Source organism: Astyanax mexicanus, chromosome 12 (genome assembly GCF_023375975.1).
Source record: "Astyanax mexicanus isolate ESR-SI-001 chromosome 12, AstMex3_surface, whole genome shotgun sequence".
NCBI lineage: Eukaryota > Metazoa > Chordata > Actinopteri > Characiformes > Acestrorhamphidae > Astyanax > Astyanax mexicanus.
The window spans coordinates 15,800,789-15,824,868 of record NC_064419.1 but is presented as its reverse complement, the minus strand read 5'-3'; the positions used below and the strand labels follow the sequence as shown (position 1 = coordinate 15,824,868).

The following is a 24,080-nucleotide window of genomic DNA, read 5'->3' as shown; positions in this document are numbered from 1 at the left end:
TTGTAAGGAGCAATAAAGCCTCTCCACTGAAATACAGCGTTACACAAGAGTTTAAGTTTAGTTTTCCAGCACGAAAGTGGAGTATTATTAGCATTAGCCGCTAACTGTGATCTTTCATTGCTCACAGGTGAGTATTATCGGCCGTATCTTATACTTTCATGCTCATCTTTCTCTTCCCTTAATGTAAACTTAGAGCACACAAGGCAGAGTCTGCTAATGAAGTGATCCACACGGGATTGTAAAGGGCTTAGCCCCAATTTCAGCAATAGAATCAGCTTGTGTTGTACACACAACAGACTGGCCTGGCTCTGCTCAAGTCCAATTAAACTTTATGCACATGCTGCCAGAACTCAGCGAGAGTTACAAACTCATCATTTTAAGAGACCCTGTTCTAATTCTGCTTACCGAATTAATAAATCACAATTTAACATCATTAAACACAGTGTTTTTAACTTTTGTCTCTGTATTATTTTCATACAGAACTGTTAGATAAGCTCATGTTGGAGTTCTGACAGAACAGCTTTTGCAGCCCTGTCTGATGTCTTATAGCTTTGCTAATCAGTGGGGCTGCAAAGAGGCTGAAATGAAGAGATCTGGTGTATCTGGTGAATGGCCCTTTGTAAATTCTCCCTCAAAGAAAAAATTTATTTTTAAGTTGTCATGGAAAAGTCAAGTTTCTGTTATTTGTGATTTTATTATTATTTTTATAATAATAATAATAATAATAATAATAATAATAATAATAATAATAATAATAATAATAATAATAATAATAATTATTATTATTATTATTATTATTATTATTTGCGCTTTTTCTCCCACAGTTTTTGAGAAACGGAATTATAAAACGTTAAGAATTCATATACAAAATTCTGTCTACACGTAGAACCAATTGCACCATTTCCTATGATATACTTCACAAACCAACGCAACAAGCAGTTTTCATAAAATTAACAAAAAAATTTCCCATTAGAACTGAATGGGTGGAATGCAGTGAACCCCTTCTCTGCATTGCTCTTCAGTACTGTCTGTGTATGAAGGGGCTGTTGCCAAAGGTTTTTGGACAAAGCTCTTATAGCCAGCAGTTTTTAAAATCCATCATTCTGCCAAAAGTTTATGGACCAAGCTCTATTAGCCAACAGTATTTAGATTTTACCATTTAGCCAATCATTTTTGGTTACAGATCTATTAGCCAGCAGTATTTGGATTTTACCATTTAGCCAAACGTTTTTGGTTTCAGCTCTATTAGCCAGCAGTATTGGCATTCCGTTATTTATCCTAAAGTTTTTGAACATTGCTTTTTTCAGCCAAAATTATTGGCATTCCACCATTTATCCAAATATGTTTGGACTTCAGCATTTGGTTAAAAAACAAAAAGACTCTATCATCGAAAAGTATTACCATATCATTGACATGCTGAATTAATGACATTTTACTTTAAAATTGAGCCAAAATTTTGTACACAGCTCTGTTAGCCATAGCAGCAGGCTAGCAACACCTGAGCAACCACCTCAGGTATGATAGCAACCACTTAGCAACTACCTGGGATACTATAGAAACTGCCTACCAACATTAATAACCCCCTAATAAACAGTATGATAGCAACTGCCTAGCAACTATAAACAACACCTTAGCAACCATCTGGAATACCATAACAGCTGCCTTGCAACACTTATGCTACCATGTAGATATAAACCCCACCTCCTAGCAGTGTTTTGATTGCACAATTGTTTTTGGGTGAGGCACAGTGATTATTACACAGGTGTATCTTGGACTGGCCACAATAAAAGGCCATTTTTGTCACAATGCCACAGCTGTTGCAAGTTTTAAAGAAGCATGCAGTTGGCAAGCTGACTGCAGGAATGTCCACCAGAGCTGTTGCCAATGAATTGAATGTTCAACATAAGCCGTCTCCAAAGGCATTTCAGAGAATTTGGCAGTAGATCCATCCGGCCTCACAACCGCAGACCATGTGTTACCACACCAGCCCAGGACCTACACATCCAGCATCTTCACCTCCAAGATCCTCCAAGAGACCAGCTACCCAGACAGCTGCTGCTGTAACAATCGCTTTCCATAACCAAAGAATATCTGCACAAACTGTCAGGAACCATCTCAGGGAAACTCATCTGCATGCTCATCGTCCTCATCGAAGGGCTCCATCTGACTGCAGTTAGTCACCGTAACCAAATTAAGTGGGCAAATGCTCACTTACAATGGTGTCAATGTCGCAATGGTGGCTGTGTGTATGGCGTTGTGTGGGTGAGTGGTTTGCTGATGTCAATGTTGTAAATGAAGTGGCCCATGGTGGCGGTGGGGTTATGCTATGGGCAGGCGTATGTTGTGGACAACGAACACTGCTGCATTTTGAGAATTTTGAGTGCACAGAGATACCGTGACGTAGTGCCGGACGGTATACTGGTTCATTCGGTATAGCGCACGGGGCACTAGAACCGGTATGCGTTTTTCTCATACCGCTAGAGGGCGCTACAGAGCACCGTGCAGAACAGAACCATCAGAGAAGTGCCGTGTGGAGTCAAACGCTGGTCTTGTTGACTAATTTGTTTTTCCTTTTGCCTTCAGAAAAATACAGGTTTGGGATGATCTGTATCAGCCTAAACGACAGCGAGTTCCAGTTCCTGCCAATATCCAGCAACTTTGCACAGCCATTGAAGAGGAGTGGACCAACATTCCACAGGATACAATCAACAACCTGATCAGCTCTATTTAAAGAAGATGTGTTGCACTACGAGAGGCAAATGGTGGTCACACCAGATACTGACTGGTTTTCTGAACCCCCAGATTCTCACAATACTGTTAAACTGTACATTTTAGAATGTTTTTTTATTTTTCTGTGGCCAGCCCAAGGTACACCTGTGTAATAATCTACCTCAGTGATCTGGACTTGTCTTCTGTGCCTCTACCTGAGCTTTAATCCTGTGAATGCCAAGCGTTTAGATGTAAATTGCCATCTCCTGTGAAAATACTCCTTATTTATCGGCCTCCCAAACTAAAACCATCCATCATATCTGAGATGTACAGCCATCTCTCATCATTTTGTACAGTCTCTGCCCACATTATCATACTTGAGGATATCAACATCCATGTTAAAACTTCTTCTTGTTGCTTTGCAGCTGAATTTCACCAACTGCTGGATGTTGATGTGTCCATAAACACAAAAGGGCACACTCCTGACTTGTTCATTATTAACTCTGTCCCTGTCAGTAATCTTTTTGGGTTTGATTTTGGTGTATCCGATAATAAAGTGGTTTCTATCAATTTGCCAATTCTGTCTCCATCCATCAAGCAGAAATGTCAAATCTGCTTTAGAAATTTGAAAAACAATAATCCAGAGACCATGACAGTCGACGTGGAGCATCTTCTACATACAGACTTTCCATTGGTCAATTTTGCAGTGGACTTCTACAATAAAACTCTGAGTAGCATTTTGGATGTTCATGGTCTTGTTAAAACCAGAACGATCAACCCCTGGTTCACTTATGAGCTAAGAAAAATGAAGGCAGCCGGGCGTACACAAGGCAGTGTATCGGGAATACCAAAAAGTCTACACAAAGAAGCACAGTCAAACTTTTATAAAAACATCATCATCATAAACAGTCTGGGGATTTCCAAGCAGTTATTATTACTATCAACTATCTCCTGAAACCACAAGCCCTCTCACCCACTGAAACCACTTTACCTATGCACATACTCACAGCCTGAGGTCTCCCAGCTCCTAAACTGCTTTTCACATTTCTCACAGCAAGAGGTTGAAGGCATTATCAGGAAGATGAAATCCTCCACCTGTGCCCTGGATCCCTTTCCTACTTCACTGGTGAAAGCTAAAATCTCTGCCAAAAGTATTCTGCTCACCACAGTTATAAACCACTCTCTTCAGACTGGGCATGTTCCTCTCCTCTAAAGGCTGCCATATTCAGAGCAATTCTCAAAAAACCTTCTCTTAAACCTCTTGCTTAATGTGGGTATTCTTTCCACTGAAGCCTGTTATAAGGACGAATCTTAACGTGGCTTAATGTATTACTAAAACAAAGAGAAACAAACACCATCACATTTTTTTCACTGCATAATAAAATTCATCAGAATCTATAAACAAATCACTATAACCCACATTACTGACCCGCTGTAAAATCCAGTCTCAGCTACAGTGGTAAAACGTGTCACAGCGTTTAAAGCTGGTTCTTGGTAGTTCCGTGCTGTTCGGTCTGAGAGTTCGGCCAGAGTTCGCTGTTGTTGCGCTGAACAAAGGCCCTTCCCGATCTTTAAGCTAATGCTAAACATATTGCAGACATGCGCAGACTCGCTGACCTCCGTTTTCCCCCGTCCACACGACTCCGCTGGAGCGGAGTTTTCAAAAATCTCCACCTTGGAAGGAGTTTTTGAGTGACCGAAAACGCTGTTTTTGTGTGGAAGGAAGGCCAAAACAGAGAAAAAAAACTCTGTTTTTAAAAATACCCGGGTTCGTGTGGACGGGGCCTAAAACACAACAACCAAACTGATGGTTTATGCATTCACCAACTCACCAAACTTCCTTCCCCTCTGTGTTTCTATTAACAGCTTTAAGACAGTGCAGAAATATGATTAAAACCGGTTTGGAATTAGTACAGTCTGACTTTTAAATTCATCCAATTCTGAGAAAGCACAGACTCACAGCCAGAGTTACGATCTTATAAATAAAGATTTTTCAATATTTTTTAAAGCATATTATGCAAAAAAAAAATAATGTTTGTGTGCTTTTGTTTTTCAACTTGGGTAATGACTACCCCACTTTCTGTAAATCTGCTGAAAGAGTTTGATGTCAAGAATCATGTGCAACTATGAGCCAATTGGATGCTCCCTTATTGTGATGTCACAATAAGAAAACCAGTACAAAACCAGCCTAGTACCACACCTCACCCGTCAACTCCCATTTTTTCTGTAAATCTGGGCTGAAACGGTGTCAGGTCTATTCTCATACCCATGTGAAGGAGCTTATTGGTCAGTTCAGGTTAGAGAGGGTGTGTCTACTCTATATATTTGTGTTTAGTTTAATAGTAGGGCTTCACACTGCTGCTGTTTATCAGCGATATGATCTCAGAACAGGATTCGATTGGTCTGTGAGTTTCCTACACTAATTAATCAATATTTTTTAACATTGGTTAATCATTTTTAATATTTAATATTTAATATTTTTTTACATATTTTGCTCAGCCCTGACCAGCAACATCTTATTTGAATAAAAGTGACAGAGCCCTTAAATTGCTCATTCTAAAAAGGACTGAAGCTGGTAGAAATAAAACTGGTGAGATCTCTTTAAGTGAAAGTGATTTAGTATAACCCAAATACGCCTTCTAACAGGTAAAATGTGTTTCCTTTAAAATCAGTCTTCATGTTTTTCAGGTTTATGGCCAGATTATCTTTACACACTAGATATTAGGGCTGCAACTAATGATTATTTTGGTAGTCGACCAATCTGATGATTATTTTTTGGATTAGTCAACGATTATTTCTGTCATGTCCTCCATCTCTAAAAATGATAAAAAAACATTTTAATGATAGAAATGATAACTGAACATGAGATTTAAAAGGCATTTAAATGTCTGGATGTTGTTTAAACATGGAAAGTACTGATATTTAGTGAGTAAATGTGTAATATGTTGTGTTTAGGCACTTTTATAGACACAGACTAAGTTGATATAAACTGTGTGAGGGAGCCATTTAATCATTTCCTATTGCGCTTCTGCCCCCAGCACTTTGTGCAATACGATACTGTTACAAATAAAAGAATAGTAAGTAAATAAGTACGGTCCGGTCTAATATTTTCAATAAGGGAAGACGGAGTGTTTTTTTGTACAATTACAACATTAGTTCTCTGCAAATCTCTTCCATATCCAAACAAAACCTAAAATATTCCTAAATGAATTAATACAAAAATCGAATCAAATTGAAATAAATTGCTTTGGGATATCAGTGGTGATACCTGGCCCTAATACACAGCCCTAGCAGCAGTATTTGTGGGTAAAGCATGCGTAGGCCAATTCCTTCACATCCATCAGCCTCTGACAGGCAGACAGGAAAGGTGAATGTCCTTCAACTAATAAATCTGTGATGGATGTGGACGGATTATGGGAAAACTGAATTTATAGACAGGTTATGAGAGAGACCTCGGTTTAGGTCAACATAACCTGAAAGTCACATAAGAGCATAACCTTCAGTGACCCCTCTTCATTCAATCACTCAGCTGAAGCTTAAACAGGAGCAGTAATGCACGATGGCATGGGAACGCTCTGCTATTAGAAATCAGTAAACATCTTCTATGTTCGCTGTGTCTAACAGTTTCTCTATCATACATGTTGATTCATCGCTAGGGGAAAGCAATCCAACCCCAGTTTGTACTTAAAGGGAACGTATTACTTAAAGAGGACATTTTAGAAAATATCTTTGGACTATACAAAACATTTTTCATGAAGGTCTTTGCCAAGAATCACTCTAACATAAAGAGATTTCACCATCTCTTCTTGCCAGTTTCAGTTCCTTTTAAAATGAACCATTTAGGGGCTGTGTCACTTTTATGGAAATGATGTTTAAGCTGAGCGTTTACCACATATTAGTGTTATCTTGTGCTAGATGGCAAAATGTGAACAAGCTGGTTCATGCTAAACTGCAACAGAAGCACAAAACTCCTTATTTAAACGTACTTACTTACCACAGAAAGTAGGTACAGATCCCTTGCTCAGATAAAGTCTGCTGGCTTATTTTGCTGTGTACGGTCTAAGGTGTTTCTTCAACTGGTCTAGTGGGTGGGGCTCTGGTGGGTATTGACAGGTGAGTAGTGGTGCCAGGGTGGTTCTATGCAGGTTTTCTTATTGTGAGGTCACAATAAGGGAGCATCTATTTTTATTGTTTAATGTGGCAGTCAACACCCAAGTGGAAATACCAAAGCACACAAATAGTGAGTATTGCATAATATCCTGTTTAAATAAAACTGAAGATAAATTCAGACCCAATATTAAACCTTCTAAAGAGATTAAAAGTGTTACATACCTTTGGATTGATTCGCTATAACTTCTTTACTTAAAGAGATTTTTCCGATCACATCATCATGACTACAGAAAAAACAAAAGAGAAAAAAGAAAGACAATACAATTAGTATTGGTGGTCACATTTTTACATTACATCAGTTGTGTCAACTGACACAAAGAAAACACATGAACTTTTTCTGTGCATAAAATAAATGAATGAATTAAACAAATGAATGATTATGAAAATAAAGAAGCCTATTTCAAAAACTTTGTGATGTGATCAATAATATGTGACCTCATATAAATGGTTTTACCTAAAGCTTCCTAGAGTCTAGTAAACAATGGTTCATGAATTAGAAGTGCCAGACTACTGGAAACCAGGTACGAAATAAAGGAAGAGTGGATAATATATTTCTTTGCTGTTGTAAGAGTATCAAGTACAGCCTCTAAAAGTGGATGCAGCTCAGTTTTACTGAATGTGAGCGGCTGGTGGAGCAATGGAGACTTCAGAAGGGGAAACTCAGATCTCAGTAGCTCATTTACTCATAGTAAAATGAAAGAAACGAAGGAGTGAAGTTTCTGACGCCCCGCGCTCTCTCTTTCTCTGAATGAAAATACCCTGGAATCGGATTCACCCACTCTGAAAGGAGACCGCATCACACCCGTCCAGTTTAAAATGATTCTTCCGCATGTTCGGTGCAATTACCCATTCTCACCAGAGAGGGCCCTAAATCCCCCAAATTCCAAAACTTACAGACAGTAGCTTTAAGCATAAACAAGGAGGATGAGGCTCCAAAACTAGGAATGTTTTTTGATTTATAAACTGGAGATACAGTACCAGTCAAAAGCTTAAAAACACCTTCCCATTCAGTGTTTTTCTTATTTTTTTCATGTATTTATGTTCTATATTATAGATTAATATTAAAGACATGAAAACAATTAAAGAACACATATGGAATTAACTAGTAAACTGAAAAGTGTTAGTCCTCCACAATTTCCTGATCTAAACCTAATGAACTGTCAAAATTTCTTGATGAATGAACCAATAGAAATTCTCCAAAATAATCTGAAATAAACCCTTCGTACACTGTCTTTCATTAACAAGTTTTTTTCTCTCTCCTGTTAAGTTGCTGTTTTGAAGATACATTTTTCATTGGACAGCAATATTTCAATTAATAAATGATTGCAGCACATCTAGTAAACTGGAACTGCACTGTGTGATAATGTGTGATAATGATAACAGAGGAATGGCGCTGCTAGAAATGTGCTATTTTGGTTAGTATTTTGGTTAGACTTCCTCTGAGCGAGGAACTGCTCTGACCACAGTGCAGCAGGAACTATGCTCTCAGCCCTAAACGTACACATTACGGAAGGCAGAACGAGGCTAAGATTAACGATGCGGTTATGAATTCCTTAAACAGGCACACCATCTGTGTGTATGCGTGTGTGTTCGAGGGAACATGGCGTTTGCAAACAGAGATGCTAACAAGCTGTGAAAGCTCAGCTCATGAGCAGAAGGGCTTTGTTGTGAAGGCAACGGCAGTGCAAACATGACCACGTCCTCCTACTCTAACGCCCGCCATTCATCTGTCCACCTCACACGAGACCCGTCACTCATCCTGCCACTGAGCGCTAATGACTGCAGGCTGCTTAGTGCATCTGCGCTGCCAGAATTCTTGACTAAAGATCTGTGAACACTCACTGTACAAGTCTGCACTGATTTAATGAACACACACACACAGTGGTTTAAAACCGCGGGGAAAATCACAGGCACTCCTGGCCTGAGAAATACAGAGGGTCTCAGAGGAGCTCAATTTCACATAGGGGGCTTTTTATTTTTTGGCATTGAATCCTAAGATTCGCATTCATACACATACATATACACTTACACAATCAGACATACAAATAGGTCCTCGTGGTACTGCATAGACCACTGTGAAAGTTGTGCGTCATTCTGTAGTCCTCTTATGGCTTCCGTGTCTAATTGTTTTTTCCCTATGAAAACAATGAATAAGGTTTTTAAAAACCCGCCTCTATCACATTATGTGTTAAATAAATCTGTTCAGACCCCTGTACGTTTTATTCTGTGTACATTTTACTCCTGAACATCACTGGATCCTCTGAATCACGAGATCGTTTAAGAGTCGTAATGAGAAAAATGCTAACTTTAAGCTAATACTACAGCGGAGCGAACTGACCTCCCAGCCTAGCTGCAGAGATCAGCGGGGGACTCTTTTCGGCTTAACACCTGCTAACTCCGGCCGTAACTATACAGCGTATTAAACGCAGCTGAGCCAACTAATGAACTAACTGCCCTTACTGAGGAGAGCTGAGAGTGTCACAGCATAAAATCACTAAAACAGGTCAGTAATACTCCAGAACCTGCTGTAAAGCGTTTTAACATTTACCGTCTTTATTATGAAGTGAAATAAATTGGTGTTTCTGATTCGTTGTCGCCTCAGAGACGGCAGGTAGTTAGTTGATTAGTTGATTAGTTAGTCGTTAGTTGATTATTTGGGTCAGGTGTAGAGACCGACCGATATGGGTTTTTCTAAGGCCGATGCCGATACCGATCATTAGTGGTCAGAGTCAGCCGATGGCCGATGTGACCTGCCGATTTTTAGGGCCGATATGCTATCGTATTATATTTATTTGGCATGCTTAAAATCATACTAGTAAGAGGAGGCACAACAGTTGTAAACTTCACACAATTTATTGAAAATAAGGTTAGCATTTTATAGTGACTTTAATGTTACTATATCATTATATGTTAATAAAAAAAATATTAATTTTATTTAGATTGTATTATCCATAACATTTTATTTTATTCATTATATAACATATGTTCTATATACACTATATATTCATGTTTATAGTAGAAATATTATGTTGGCTATTATATAAAATTTACTGTAGGGGCCTACTAATTAACAAATGTATGACTTGTTGCAGTCTGTTAGTCTATTAATTATTCATTTTAATATGTTTAACAGAGTGCAAGAAGACTTCCATAATGTGACAACTTTAGATAGTTACTCCAAAACGGCAAAGCTCATTTCTTCTTCAACTCCATGCAGTTGAAAACGAATGGACATGGGAGGACAATGTTATAAAATGTTCACATTAGGGCTGCAGCTATTATTTTACAAAAATGGGTGACGTTTAAATTAAGAATAAAATTATAAATAATGCAAAAACAGACAGGTGCTGTAATTTAAATATAGCTTTATCTGTTTTTTTTTCTTCTTCAAATGAGCTCCTTAGCCAGAGAAACGCGTCTCATCAGCTGTACTGGAGGTTCGGTGCGTGAGCGGAAAATGAGTTGAGAAAGCTGAAGAGCGCGGACTTTATAGGTTCAGGATAAAATGAGCTTTTATCAGAAAAGTCTGGAGGGGGTTCTAAAGTAGAACCTGACAAAACAGAAAATTCTGCTCATCGTTTCATTTAATATCTAACAGCGCAAACCGCTTTAAACGGGTGAGTTTTACAGCAGAACAGCAGGAGGCGGCATGATTTAATGTCTGTTTGTAGTGAAGGAAAAAGAGATGTTTTATTTTAACTCCATTATTTTAGAAACTATTTGTTTTATTAATTCGTTTACAATAAAGCTTATTTATATACAGTGTTGGGAGTAATGGCGTTACTAACGCCGTTACTTTTTTTCAGTAACGAGTAATCTAACTAATTACTATGACTGTAACTATAACGCCGTTACCATTTCCGACACCCCGTTACTGCACGTTACTTTAGCAGCTCTATGAACTTTTTTTTTTACTTCGCTTTGCCCTGGTTAACCCCTCCTCTGTCCGGTGAACTTGAGGTTCTGGCCGCTGTGCCTGTGGTTTGGCGTGGTGAAGTGAGGCACAATTGTGACGATTTGCGTGCTCTAATCAATTCAGTGATTGCTGTGGACAACCCAAGTTCCGAATTAAGGACGTTAAGCTCTTTTTAGCTGCTCCGGTTTTTGTGGTGCTGCTGCTTTCTATTTTAGAGCTTAGATTCTCTGCCCGAATCCCACCTGACCTGAGGACCGACCCGAAATCAGGCTCCTATTTTTATTTTATATAAAGCTCTGGTGTGATAATCACAATGTTGCTAAGTAACCAATTATTATTGTTCACTAAAGCGAACGAAATAGCGAAAATTGAAAGTGAAAAACATTTGTGTTAACTGAATCTAATAAAAACGGTAATTAAAAGGAAAAACATAACTATCTCGAACTGTATTTTGTGTTTATAAAACTAACTAAAACGAACTGAAATTACTGATAGAATACCCTCATTTTTGTGTTTAATTTATTTATAAGTGCTGTTGTACAGCGGAGTTGTACAGCGGGAGTTGTTGTGCCGAGCGCGCGGCACTCGTGGTCCGTTAGTTCTTGTGTAAAGCGCTCGCGCTAGCAAGCCCACCCTAAAATGAACAGAAAAAATAAAAACAAAATAAAATTAAACTATAATAAAAATGAAAACTGTAATCACGTAGCTCTGGGCGCACGTGAACGCCTCCGCGTTTGACTTGCAGCATTGTGTGTAGCTGTTCTTAAAAATCATTTAAATTAAATAATAGTTCTATGCTTCTATGTTACAGTGTTAATTAATATAATTCTGATTATATTTCGCTCATTCAATCAGCCCGAAAACAGACAGTTTATGGGGCGGATCGGGTCAGGCTCATAATGACAGTTTATGGTTCGGGCTTGGGCAGAATGTGCACGGGCTCCGGCTGGGTCGGATTTTTTGGGCATGATCTAAGCTCTATTCTCTTTTGGTGAAGCTGTTATATTAATACCATTTTAACGGGCATTAAATTGTTGTTTTTGTCCATTATTTTGTTTTATATATACATATTTCTTTTGAGTGTGGCTTGGTTTGTTAAATTTCATCCCCAGACGCGTTTTTCCGCTTTTTTCAGTATTACAAGTTTTAGTAATTTTCTTTGGTTGTGTGGAGAATTTCGTTTTATTTTTTTGAAATTCGTTAGATTATATTTTTGTCAACATTTTGGGTTTATTTTCGTTTGTTATTTTTGTTATTTTTCTAATAATAATAGTAAATGCATAATTGATTTCCTTTTTTTGAGGGGCGAATAATAAAAAGTAACGCGATAGTTACTTTTACTGGTAACTAATTACTTTTATAGTGGAGTAACTCCGTTAGTAACTCAGTTACTTTTTTGGAGAAGTAACGAGTAACTATAACTAATTACTTTTTCAAAGTAAGGTGCCCAACACTGTTTATATATAAGGAGAAGTACAGTCCTCTAATAATCCTGACTAACCAGTAATTATTATTTCAGCGCAGCTGATGCTGCGAATATCCTTAAACAGTTTTAGTCCTGCCCTTTTTCATTTCGTCTAAAAATAATTTAAATACTGAAAATATCAAGTGTTAATTAGATTTTATTTACTTAGATTTTCGTTTCTGAAGAAGAGACGTCAGTTATTTTATACTAGAGCTTATAGATAGGGCTTGCCTTGCATAGTCAGGGCGCATTCCAAATGCACTCCTGCCATCAAGGCTAAGCATAGTTTCGTTTGGAGAGAAATGCTACAACACCGATGCAGTTGAAATTCTATTCTTTTTCAGTAAATGAAGCAACATCACAGATTACTAATCATGAGAGAAAATATAGACTTTGGGACACTGGATTGTAAAAATGGATGCCTTACCCATTGAAAGTCTTGCTCACTCTTGAAACCTTGCGCTGCGTTCCAAGTAGCTGCCCGCAGATGTGCCGGATTAAAATCGGCGCGGCCAAATAAGAAAATCGGCCGATGCCGATTGATAAAAAAATAACAAAAATCGGCCGATTAAATCGGCTGGCCGATCGATCGGTCGGCCTCTAGTCAGGTGTAGTAATTAGTATAAACTAATGACCGTAATTAAATACTAAACCCTTCAGTGAAGCGCTGATCCTGAACTGAGATCCACTTTCTCTTATTATCTGTCTTTTAAAGCTCTAACACAGAATACACTGCTCAACATCACACTGCTCAGCATTACTGGAAGAGTTTTCACCTGTTTAAATGCTTTAATGATCCTCTGTGAAGAAGCATAATAATCCAAAACGTGATCGGACCGGAGTTCACTGGTGTTATGCAGCATCCAGTCCAGGGTCTCTTCCAGCCGCGATGCTGTGACGTCAGTTAAGCATTAGCTTAAAGTTAGCATTTTTTTGATTACTAACCTTAAATGATCTTGAAATTCAGAGGATCCAGTGATATTAAGGAGGTAAATGTACACAGAGTAACACGTACAGGGTTCTGAACATATTTATTTATCACAGAATGTGACAGAGGCCAGTTTTTAACAAGCCCATAAAATTCACCATTTACTTGGACCGCTTAGACACGGAACCCCAAATATGGTCATAAACAACATGGCGCCGACTACAAAATTGCGACGCGACTTCAGTGGTCTATAGGGATGGGTCTTATTATTTAGTTTGTGATACATTACTGATACTTGGCGTCAAATGTGGATATAAGTTAGAGATGGGACCGATCCGATACAATATCGGTATCGGGGCTAATATTGACGTAATTTGACAAATGGGATATCGGCGAGCGTGACCGATCCACTTACCGATCCACATTCCAGTCCGCTGCTTGAGCTGGACAATAAACCCCCTGTAACATTAACATGAATGCATCACTAATCCGGATTCCAGTTCCACAGTTTACCCTGAACCCCCAGCAGCTTCAGTCTGAGGCTGAATCAGTAACTTTAGCTGTTTGTCTAACAAAAATTTTTATGTTATCTGGAGAGTTTTCACTTTGGAAACGCCGAACAGCAGAACGGCTACATGTAATATTTTTAGGTCAGCGTCCGAGGGGTGAACAGATTAACACCAGCAGCCTGTTAGCCTAGCTAGCACAGAACAGACAGCTTTGTTCTGGTGTTGTAAAGGTCATAATCCACATATCCTATAAAACCACAGGATCTACAAACACTAACCAGTACAAACACACCCATCTGCTGTTAAAAACAGTGACTAATTTAGTTTGGAAATACAGTTAGCATCGCCAGTTAGCCGTTAGCCATCTCCATTAATATCTGCAGTATGTTAGCCTAACTAGCATCAGGCCATCAGCTGTAGTCCGGTATTTTGAATGTATTAAGTAATCTCAAGTGAACTACAGCCAACCGAATATCAAACCACAGATCTGTTATTAAAAAACAGTGATTATTTAGCTCGGAACTACAGTTACCGTCGCCGGTGAGCCGTTTGCCATTGCAGCTAATCCAGTATGCTATGTGTCAAAATAAAAGTCTCCTGCTCAACCAGTGCAAAAAATAAGTCCTGTATTTATCATTTAACATATTTTATATTTTACTTTACTTTATTTTACGCTTTCAGGAGATATATGTAAAGAGTTAATGTCCAAGACTGGTTTGAATTTAAAAGTAATGAAACAGTGAAATGTACTTTACTTTTTACAAGTGACCATATTAAAACACTGTGAAACTCCAGCTGACCGAGTCTGTGAATCTCCTGTAGATACAACACTGTGGAGCTTTAAGTGGAAACACAATGATAAAGAGCTGCTTATCCAGCACTAAAAACGTTTGCAGTTTTGTGTGGTTAGTGGTGTTTGTTGGCTCTGCTATTCACTGTATGGTCTGAAAGTTGCACTGTATCATCTGGAACTATCTATAAAACTCAGACAGAGTCAAGTCGAGCATGTAGCCATGACTAGCTGATAATGAGTGAGTGGCTGCAGCTGTGCTGCTCTCAGGATTGGTTAATTAGAGAAATAGTAGAGAGAGATATTGATGAGCATGTATTTTGCATGAAAATAAGCCAATTTGATAAACAGCAAATTGACATTTCCTTCTCTAATCCTTATTTATAACTACTGTCAATGTCATGCAAGACACTTTCAAATATACACTGACGTAACAAATGTCATGGGACAGGACCTAGTATGGATGTGCCATGATTTTGTCTTATGAAAGCTAAAAACATTAATCTGGTGCGGGTTTCCAAAAAGCTTAATAAAGCTTAGAACATCGTTAATTAAAGAGTGTTTCCCAAACCCTATGTGAACTTGCTCGCAAATTAACGATTAACCTGGCCCAGTCGTTATTCTGAAAGTACCTCTTTAAGTGGAATAAACACCAGAGACGCCTATACTGAGGTTGCAAACATAAACAATAATTGTTATTATTTGCGTGGTTGAAACTATTTATATTATATTATATTATATTATATTATATTATATTATACAGTAAACTCTGCATTAAACCAATGCATAAAGTATTCAAATTCAGATTAGTGATGGTAGAGCTCTTGACATCAATGCTGCAATAAATGCAATAAAAGAATTCCTGCAGGCAACTTGTGATGGTCAAGGCCTTACAAAGCTGCTGTCTCCATGTCCGTGTATTCTGTAACTGTGACAGCACGCACTGATATCAAATCACCAGGCCAGGAATTACAGGACAACTAAATACATTTGCCTAACATTGGGTATATCCCTGGTCCTATAGGTCCCAGCAGCTTTAACCTCAGTCAAAACTGTCTCTCTCTCTATATATAAATCTATTTAGTCGTGTGTGTCTCATGTATTTTACAAAGCCTTCGTACACCCAATTGTTATTTGAATTTATGAATTTAAGAATGTGTATAGTGATATTGATTACAACACATTTCTATGTTTTTTGTGGTAAAATACCCAATAAGCACACCATATTTAGAAATGTTGAATCAATGATTGTGTTTTGTCTCAGGCTCTTTGGGAAACACTTGCAGAAGTGGCTTGTTTGTTTTCTCACGTCATGCGTTAGTTCGTTTGTTATTCGCTAAGATTGGTCACTTTCGGGAAACACGCCCCTGACCTGCAGCTGAAATACGCATGTGGGGTCTCCTGCACTGAATGTAGAAGTGATTTCAGTGGATTTAAGTCACTTAAGTGTCTGTTAACACACAATTCTATTTATTCTGCAGTGTCTCCTGCCAGCCACAAGCCTCACTCATAAAATAACTGTAATAACTAATAATGTTGATGTAAATGAGTTAGACTCACCCTATAGTGTCCTCGTCCATGACGTAGAAGGTGAGTGTATGGAAGCCCATTGGCAAATGTAGAGTGTATTCTTCTCCCCAAAATGGATTCAGGTTCTTCCACACGGTGGCCGTCCTTCAGGGGGAACATTAGCAAAGTTGTGTTCAGACTGTGTGACAACATATTTACAAATAAAGGAAACAGCTCTCTTATTTGGGTTGGGCAGTATAACAGTTATACTGTAAACAGCAGCATTATAACATTATATATAACATTGTATACAGTATCTCTAAATGAGGATGTCTCGGTCTGTGTTGCTAATACAGGTCAAAATAGCTCATTCATTTATATGCATTTAAGCACTGGACTGTGTGCACAGATTTGAAGCTTTATCTTCTAGTCGAGTGGGATTTAAACCTCATTTAGCTGTGGTTTTAGCTGTTAGCCTGTTAGTTAGTACTATCTATTTAAGTAAAAATTTACACACTCTCTCTCAGACACACGTTTTTATCATCAGTACTCAGGTTAGTTAGTAAAAACCTGCAAAAATAAAAAAATTAAATAAATTAATAAAAAGTCTATGTGTACTAAATGCTAGTTTAGCAAGTGAGCTTCAGAACCATGGAACACCATGGAAAAAAAGACTTATTTCTGCGTTCTGTCCATCCACTTGCTCTATTATTTTTGTCTAACATTGCTTTTTACTCCATCGCATCATCAGACATGAAAGCACTCTGTATCGTATTGGAAAGATTAATTTGAAAAAAGTTCGTCTCGGCTCAACTTTTCGCTGCACCGAATCCTGCAAGCAAACTTGGCGCACCAGACCTAGAAAGCACCACATGGCTTCATCATCAGCTACGTCGGCAGAATCTCTACATACTTCATATTATTAAAAGTCGAGTTGCTTTACTAGATGTTGTGCTAAATTCTAGCTTTGTCTCCGCAGCAGAATGAGAATAAGATTATCCTCAGGTTTATAAATAACATATAAATAAAGGTTTAGAAAGAAAGGTATCTTATCTGTGCCATATTGTATAGTACGCATTAATATCGGCAACATTTGTTGAATATTGTAAACCAGGGCTGCAACTAATAATTATTTTGGTAGTCGACTAATCTGATGATTATTTTTTCGATTAGTCAACGATTATTTCTGCCATGTTCTCCATCTCTTCGATAGAATCATAGAACAATAGAAACAGCTTAATATCAGATTTAAAAGGCATTTAAATGTCTAGATGTTGTTTAAAAATGTAAAGTGCTGATATTTAGTGGTTAAAAATATGATCTGTAGTGTTTGGGCAGTTTTGGAGTGAGCCATTTACTCCCATCTCCCATCACTTTGTGTAATGCGGTACTGTTACAAATTAACGATTAGTCGACAATAAAGCTGCAATGAAAACAAAAAAATCATTGCAGCCCTATTGTGAATGATATTATACCCTGAAATATCACACCATTTTACCCACTCCTAATTATCACATAAGGGTACTACTTTTTGCTGTTTTTACTAAAAGAAAAATTCACACTGTTCTCATTGCCCATTATACATCTACTAGAGACAGATCATATCTGTCCAGCATCATTTATTTTACTTCAATCCTGGATATATGGAGACATTTGGAGTGCATTATTAGTATCATGACATTCTGAATCGTTGACTTCTGTTACAATCTGATGATTTTTTTTCTTATTTTTAATATCTAAATTACAATAAAAAATTCAGTTTGTTGTAGTAGTGTATTCTTGAAATATTTTTCAATGTTTTTAATGTTTTGTCATATCACCAAGAGTATCGTTATCGCAAAAATACCATGCAATATCACGATATAATTTTAGGACCATATCGCCCACCCCTAACTGTCACAGTAAATAAATGAATTTCCAGTCCCAGTGTCCATAATGCTGTGTGAAGCACCTGCACGCCAAGGTAAGTCAGATTTCGGCACAACACTGATTATTTTTTTTCTGATTTGTTTAAAGACTGCCTCAACTTCCTGTGATTGGTCTGAAATTCTGAACAATCTAGAAATTCTTTTACACTACAGACGAACCGGACCATGATCACTAGAACCAAACTCTTTTACACATGCTACTTTGGTTCAGACCAAACAAGGTCAGTGTGAAAACATCCTTAATCTGTAAACAAAGTGAAATCTGTATTTGATCATTTTTCAGGTTAAACATAACTCAGAATTGGATGGTTTTGAAGCAAAATAAACAAAGGGCTTAAACAGCTTATCTGGTAATACACTGGTAATACTGTATACCGTGGTGATGTATAAAAATTGTGGATATTGCCCAACCATACTCTCACCTTTAATGCGTATTAAGTTTACACACAGTTTTTTTTTTATAATTTTATTTCCAATTTTTTCCCATTTTCTCCCTAATTTACACAGCCAATTACCCAACCTGCTCACTCCCCCTATCACTAGTAATGCCCCAACACACCAGGAGGGTGAAGACTAACACATGCTTCCTCCGATACATGTGAAGCCAGCCACCGCTTCTTTTAGAGCTGCTGCTGATGCAGCATTTCCGAACAGCCGCACATGGAGGAAAGCACAGCGACTCGGCTCCGATACATCAGCTCACAGACGCCCTGTGCTGCGGACATCACCCTAGGAGTGATGTGGGGAGAGAATGCCATCTACCCACCCAGAGGGAGCAGGGCCATTTGTGCTTCCTCTGAGCGCCGGCAGCTTGATGGCAAAGCTGCATGTGCAAAGCTTGATGGCAAAGCTGCATGTGCAGGTTTGAACCTGCGACCTCCTGCTCATAGTGGCAGCGCTTTAGACCGCTGGACCACTCGGCGCCCCCTACACACATTTTTAAAAGTGGGTTAAAGGTACATGGTTTTGATGTTACAACAGCACAACAGCTTTTAAAAGAGGAACTTTCCCAGACTTGGATTAAGCAGAGTTCAGGACTCAACAGCATTTTAAATGGAGATTATCTAATGAAAAGCATATAAAATAAATGACTAGGCTTGATCCCTGTCTGGGAAACTGACACTGTATATTCAGCACAAGTTTATCTGAAGTTCTCCAGGTGTGCAGGGTTTACAAGCGCTCACAGTGAATCATGAGCGGGCAAAGACGCAGAAAGATCAAAGGATCCTAGTGAGTGGATGGGTGTGGAATGGGGTCACATGTCTGCAAAGAAAGAATGAGAAGCTGTTTGGAGGCTGAAAAACAATTAATGCGGTCATAACTGGTGATGACGGGGAACAATAAATCGATTCAAACGATCTCTAAAGGACGAAAAACCATTTCCATTTCAAAAGCATGAGACGTGTTCAGTATGCACAGCACACCGCGCCAGGTGTGCTGCTCACCCAACTATTACAATACGTAATCTGGAAGCGGGAGAACGTGCGCGTGCACACACACACCGTCTCCTTCACACAAACACATGCCATGCTTCTGAGAAGAGAGGGTTGTCCTGTGGAATAATTTATGCGTTTCTCCATGGTAACCTGCTGGTGTCTTAAAGGGCAGTAACAGATCAGGTTCTCTGTGATACTGGACTAAATGGGGGGTGACGCCAGAGAGATCACACAAGAAAGAGCCCCCCCTTCACTCGTCTCTTTAATACTCCACACTGTGACAGACAATAGGAACTACTCATGTGTTTAAGCAGCACTGATAACAGTGGCAGATGATGATTATGATATAATGAAATTGTGATATTATAAAGCAGGGGTGCCCAATTCATTTTCACCAAGAGATCACATGATAAACTGGGGAGGTTGTAGAGGTCTGGACTAAACTGGAGAGGTTGTAGAGGTTGATCTAAATTGGCTCAATGTCAATTTTATCTCTTTGGAAAATGATTAATTATATGGTTCATTATATAATAATATTATATAGTATTTACTGGGAAATACATCAGAAACACTAATAAATCCATCATTATAAATCACACATATAATTAACATTCACAAAATCAATTTCAAAAATTGATTGAAAGTGCAGTGAAGTCCAGTTTAACTTTTAAGGTGGATATGTGAAATACAGCTTACAGATAATTGTTGTGTCATGTTAGGGCTAACAGTTAATGATAGCTCTGTTCAAACTAACATACAAACTAATGTAAATAAAAAAAAAATAAAAGGATAAAAATCACACAAAAGTGACTACACTCCTTACATTTTTGTAAATATTTTCATATACTTTTCATGGGATAGCACTAAATAAACAACACTTTAATACAATGTAAAATAATCAGTGTACAGCTTATTTAACAGAGTAAATTTGATGTTCCCTCAAAATAACTCAACACATAGCCATTAATGTCTAAACAACTGGCAACAAAAGTGAGTACACCCCTAAGTAAAAATTAGGCCTGTGGTCACTATTATTTTCCAACACTGCCTTAACTCTCTTGGGTATTGAATTGACCCGAGCTTCCCAGGTTGCTATTGGAATCATCTTCAGCTTCTCCATGACGACATCAAAGTGCTGGGATTGTTAGACACCTTGTCCTCCTCCACCTTCTTCTGCTTCAGGATCCCCCAGAGGTGCTCAACTGGGTTTAGGCCTGGAGACATGCTTACCCTGACCACCATCTTTACCTTTAGCTTCTTCTCTTCAGACCACAGGACATGGTTCCAGGATTCCATGCTCTTGGATTGTTTGACTTCAGCCAACTGTTTTAGGCTGTCTTGTGCATCAGCTTCAGAAGAAGCTTACTGCTATGACAGTTTAATGGGGACTCCCACTTTTTCAAGCTCTGCAGCAATGCTGGCAGCACTCATGTGTCTATTTTTTTTTTTAAACTAGCCTCTGGATATTACACTTAACACATGAACTTAACTTCTTTAACTAAACCTGGAGAGACTTGTTCTAAGTAGAATCCGTCCTGAAAAACTGTTATATGACCGTGAACATTGTGCTGTATCTCAGTTTCAGGGTGTTAGCAAGTTCTTATAGCCTAGGCCATCTTAATGGAGAGCAATAATTTTGTTTCTCACATCCAGAGAGAGTGCTACAGTATGTTGAATATCCAGTGTCCAGTATGAGAGATTTGGACCCAAAACACCTGGAACCTTGTAACTCTATTGAGTGAGATGACAGAGAAAATTACTAATTGGGCACAATTTGGACATTTTCACTTGTAATTACTTTAGTTGCCAGTGGTTTAGACATTAATGGCTGTGTGTGGCGTCACAGAATCGTGATCATGTTGTATCATAAGATGCACTGTGATACCCAACCCTAGTAAAGATCGGTGACAGACAGTAATAACATTGTTGTATACTTTCATTAGATCCCATGTTTTTTTTATATATAAAAAATTGTTATTTTAAAAATGTAATTACACAATGAACAGTAAAATATATTGCCTTGCTTACAGTATCACAATAAATTGAATCATAACCCCAGTATTGTAATATATATCATAATGTCATGTTCCTGCTAATATCAACAAATAGATATTTTCTCACATTTATTCGCACACACATTAAGAGCACACGCGCGCACACACGTGCACACACACACACACAAACACACACACACACACACACAGATGAGAATTTGAGACTCACCTGGCCACAACCTCGTTGTCAACTTTGACAATGCAGTAGGGATCACTGGTCCCTGAACTTGACAAGAGAAATCAAAACACAGTTTTAGACACTAGTATTCATTCACCCAATGAGTGACTCAATGGGTGAAAATAAATAAATAACGTAAAATTCAAGGTTAGTCTGTAACGTTACAGAATGTTCCAGGAGTTATAATAATGGTTTTCATTGCAACGTTATTAGAACGTTTCCTACGCTCTCAGCTCGATTAATACTAACAGACTATGTACCCTATATTATTGAAATACGTTGAAAACATGACAGGGGCTTGAAACTATGTTACAATTTAGTTAAAAATAAGAGGAGAAAACACGTCATTTTCAAGTGGTTGAAAACGTGTACAAGATCTCACATAAACAATCGTCTTTTTAACTAAACATATCTTCTTTCACAAGCCACAAACGTTCTGTCAACCACATCAACGCTGTGACTTTTCTCAACCCCATGAAGTGCTGGGAGAAAGGTAATGTTACCAGCACATTAGAAAATGTTGAATAAAAACGTTTTAATTAAACCCAGAACACTTGACTGGTTGAACGTTGTACGACCGTTAAATGTAACATTCAGGAAACGATATACTGTCTAAAACCCGTTAGTTAGATGGGTGAACTACACGCTATAGGTGAATAGGAGAAACTGGACTCACACGTCTTTGGCGGGCAGGTTCCGTCCCTCCACTATGCGAAAGTAGAGCGAGGTGTTTTTGGCCATGTTTCAGACGCGGAGAGCGGCCGGGGGTCTCACTCATCTCCCAGACCGAGACTCTGAGGATCCTCCGCGGGCTGACTCCGCCGCTCCCGCCTCCCGCTCCCCCCGGACTCCAACATGCGCTCCCACAGCGGAGGAGGATCAGACGGGCACCTGACCCGCGCCCTGACCGACCCCCAGCCCCAGCAGCGGGGCTCTCATCATCACTGACCCGTACCTCAGCTCCACCTACCCGGTCTAGTTCAGATCCATCCCCCGCCCGTTCTAACCGAACCGAGGTCCAGACCCGGAGACTCTGAGACTGAGACGCGGTACCGGCCTTTATCTGGAAACCAGCGCGGAGATTCTGCTCAGGATCACTTCACTCACTTTACATTACATTACAGCATCACACACACACACACACACACACACACACACACACACACACACACACACACACACACACACACACACACACACACACACGCACACACACACTTCAGAGCCTGCTAACTATCTCCATCTGCTGGAAATGATAAAGTTTTTATTATTAGTCTTCGCAATGGGATACATGTCTGACAGAATTAAAATGAAAACACAATTAAAAAAAAAAACAATAGTAAAGTGACATTTTGTGATTCAGTGTTTGGCGTGGACGGTGCTATAAGTGCCAAAATAAAAAGACAAACGCAAAGGAAGATTAGCTGGTGATTTACTTTTCTTTTTCCACTTTACTTTTTCATTTTCCAATTTTCATTTTTAACTTCACCACCCTGCAAATAGACCGCTGAAGTTGTGCGTCATTCTGTAGTCCTCGTATGGCTTCCATGCCTAAGCAAGATCCTCTGAATCATGAGATCGTTTAAGAGTCGTAATAAGAAAAATGCTAACTTTAAGCTAATGGTACAGCGGAGTGAACTGACCTCCCAGCCTAGCTGCAGAGATCAGCAGGAGACTTGTAGTGAGTTGTAGCACAGAAAAACAGGCCAACGAGTGTAAAAGTGGAGAGAGTGCGCATTTCTAGTGCAAAAAAATGGGCTAAAGAGTCTAAAAGCGGAGAGGGTGCGCATTTCTAGCGCAGAAAAATGGGCTAAAGAGTCTAAAAGCGGAGAGGGTGCACGTTTCTAGCGCAAAAAAAATGGGCTAAAGAGTCTAAAAGCGGAGAGGGTTCACGTTTCTAGCACAAAAAAACGGACCAAAGAGTCTAAAAGTGAAGAGGGTGCGCATTTCTAGCACAGAAAAACGGGCCAAAGAGTCTAAAAGTGGAGAGGGTGCGCAGTTGTACCTCAGAAAAACGGCCCAAAGAGTCTAAAAGCGAAGAGGGTGCACATTTCTAGCGCAGAAAAACGGGCCAGAGAGTCTAAAAGTGGAGAGGGTGCGCAGTTGTACCGCAGAAAAACAGACCAAAGAGTCTAAAAGCGAAGAGGATGCACATTTCTAGCGCAAGAAAACCAACCAGAGTCTAAAAGCGGAGAGAGTGAGCAGTTATAGTGCAGAAAAACAGGCCAACGAGTGTAAAAGCGTAGAGAGTGCGCATTTCTAGCGCAAAAAAATGGGCTAAAGAGTCTAAATCGGAGAGGGTGCGCATTTCTAGCACAGAAAAATGGGCTAAAGAGTCTAAAAGCGGAGAGGGTTCACGTTTCTAGCGCAAGAAAAACGTGCCAAAGAGTCTAAAAGCGGAGAGGATGCGCATTTCTAGCGCAAGAAAACCGACCAGAGTCTAAAAGCGGAGAGAGTGCGCAGTTATAGCGCAGAAAAACAGGCCAAC

At 39.0% G+C, this 24,080-nt stretch overlaps 1 protein-coding gene across 2 annotated transcripts in view; it reads right to left on the bottom strand.

The window, feature by feature from the left end:
- The window catches only part of LOC103030699 (rasGAP-activating-like protein 1), a 71,613-nt gene extending 48,779 nt beyond the window's left edge, over positions 1-22,834 (bottom strand). For both annotated transcript variants that reach the window (XR_007441421.1, XM_049485904.1), the window contains exons 1-4: positions 22,269-22,834; positions 21,584-21,640; positions 16,048-16,161; positions 7,042-7,103 (exon numbers count right to left, since the gene is read on the bottom strand). Coding sequence is in view for 1 of the 2 variants with exons in the window: in XM_049485904.1 (XP_049341861.1) it covers positions 7,042-7,103; positions 16,048-16,161; positions 21,584-21,640; positions 22,269-22,333 (298 nt within the window). In the remaining variant the exon portion in view is untranslated. The remainder of the gene's footprint in view (positions 1-7,041; positions 7,104-16,047; positions 16,162-21,583; positions 21,641-22,268) is intronic.
- Positions 22,835-24,080: the final 1,246 nt, after the last annotated feature.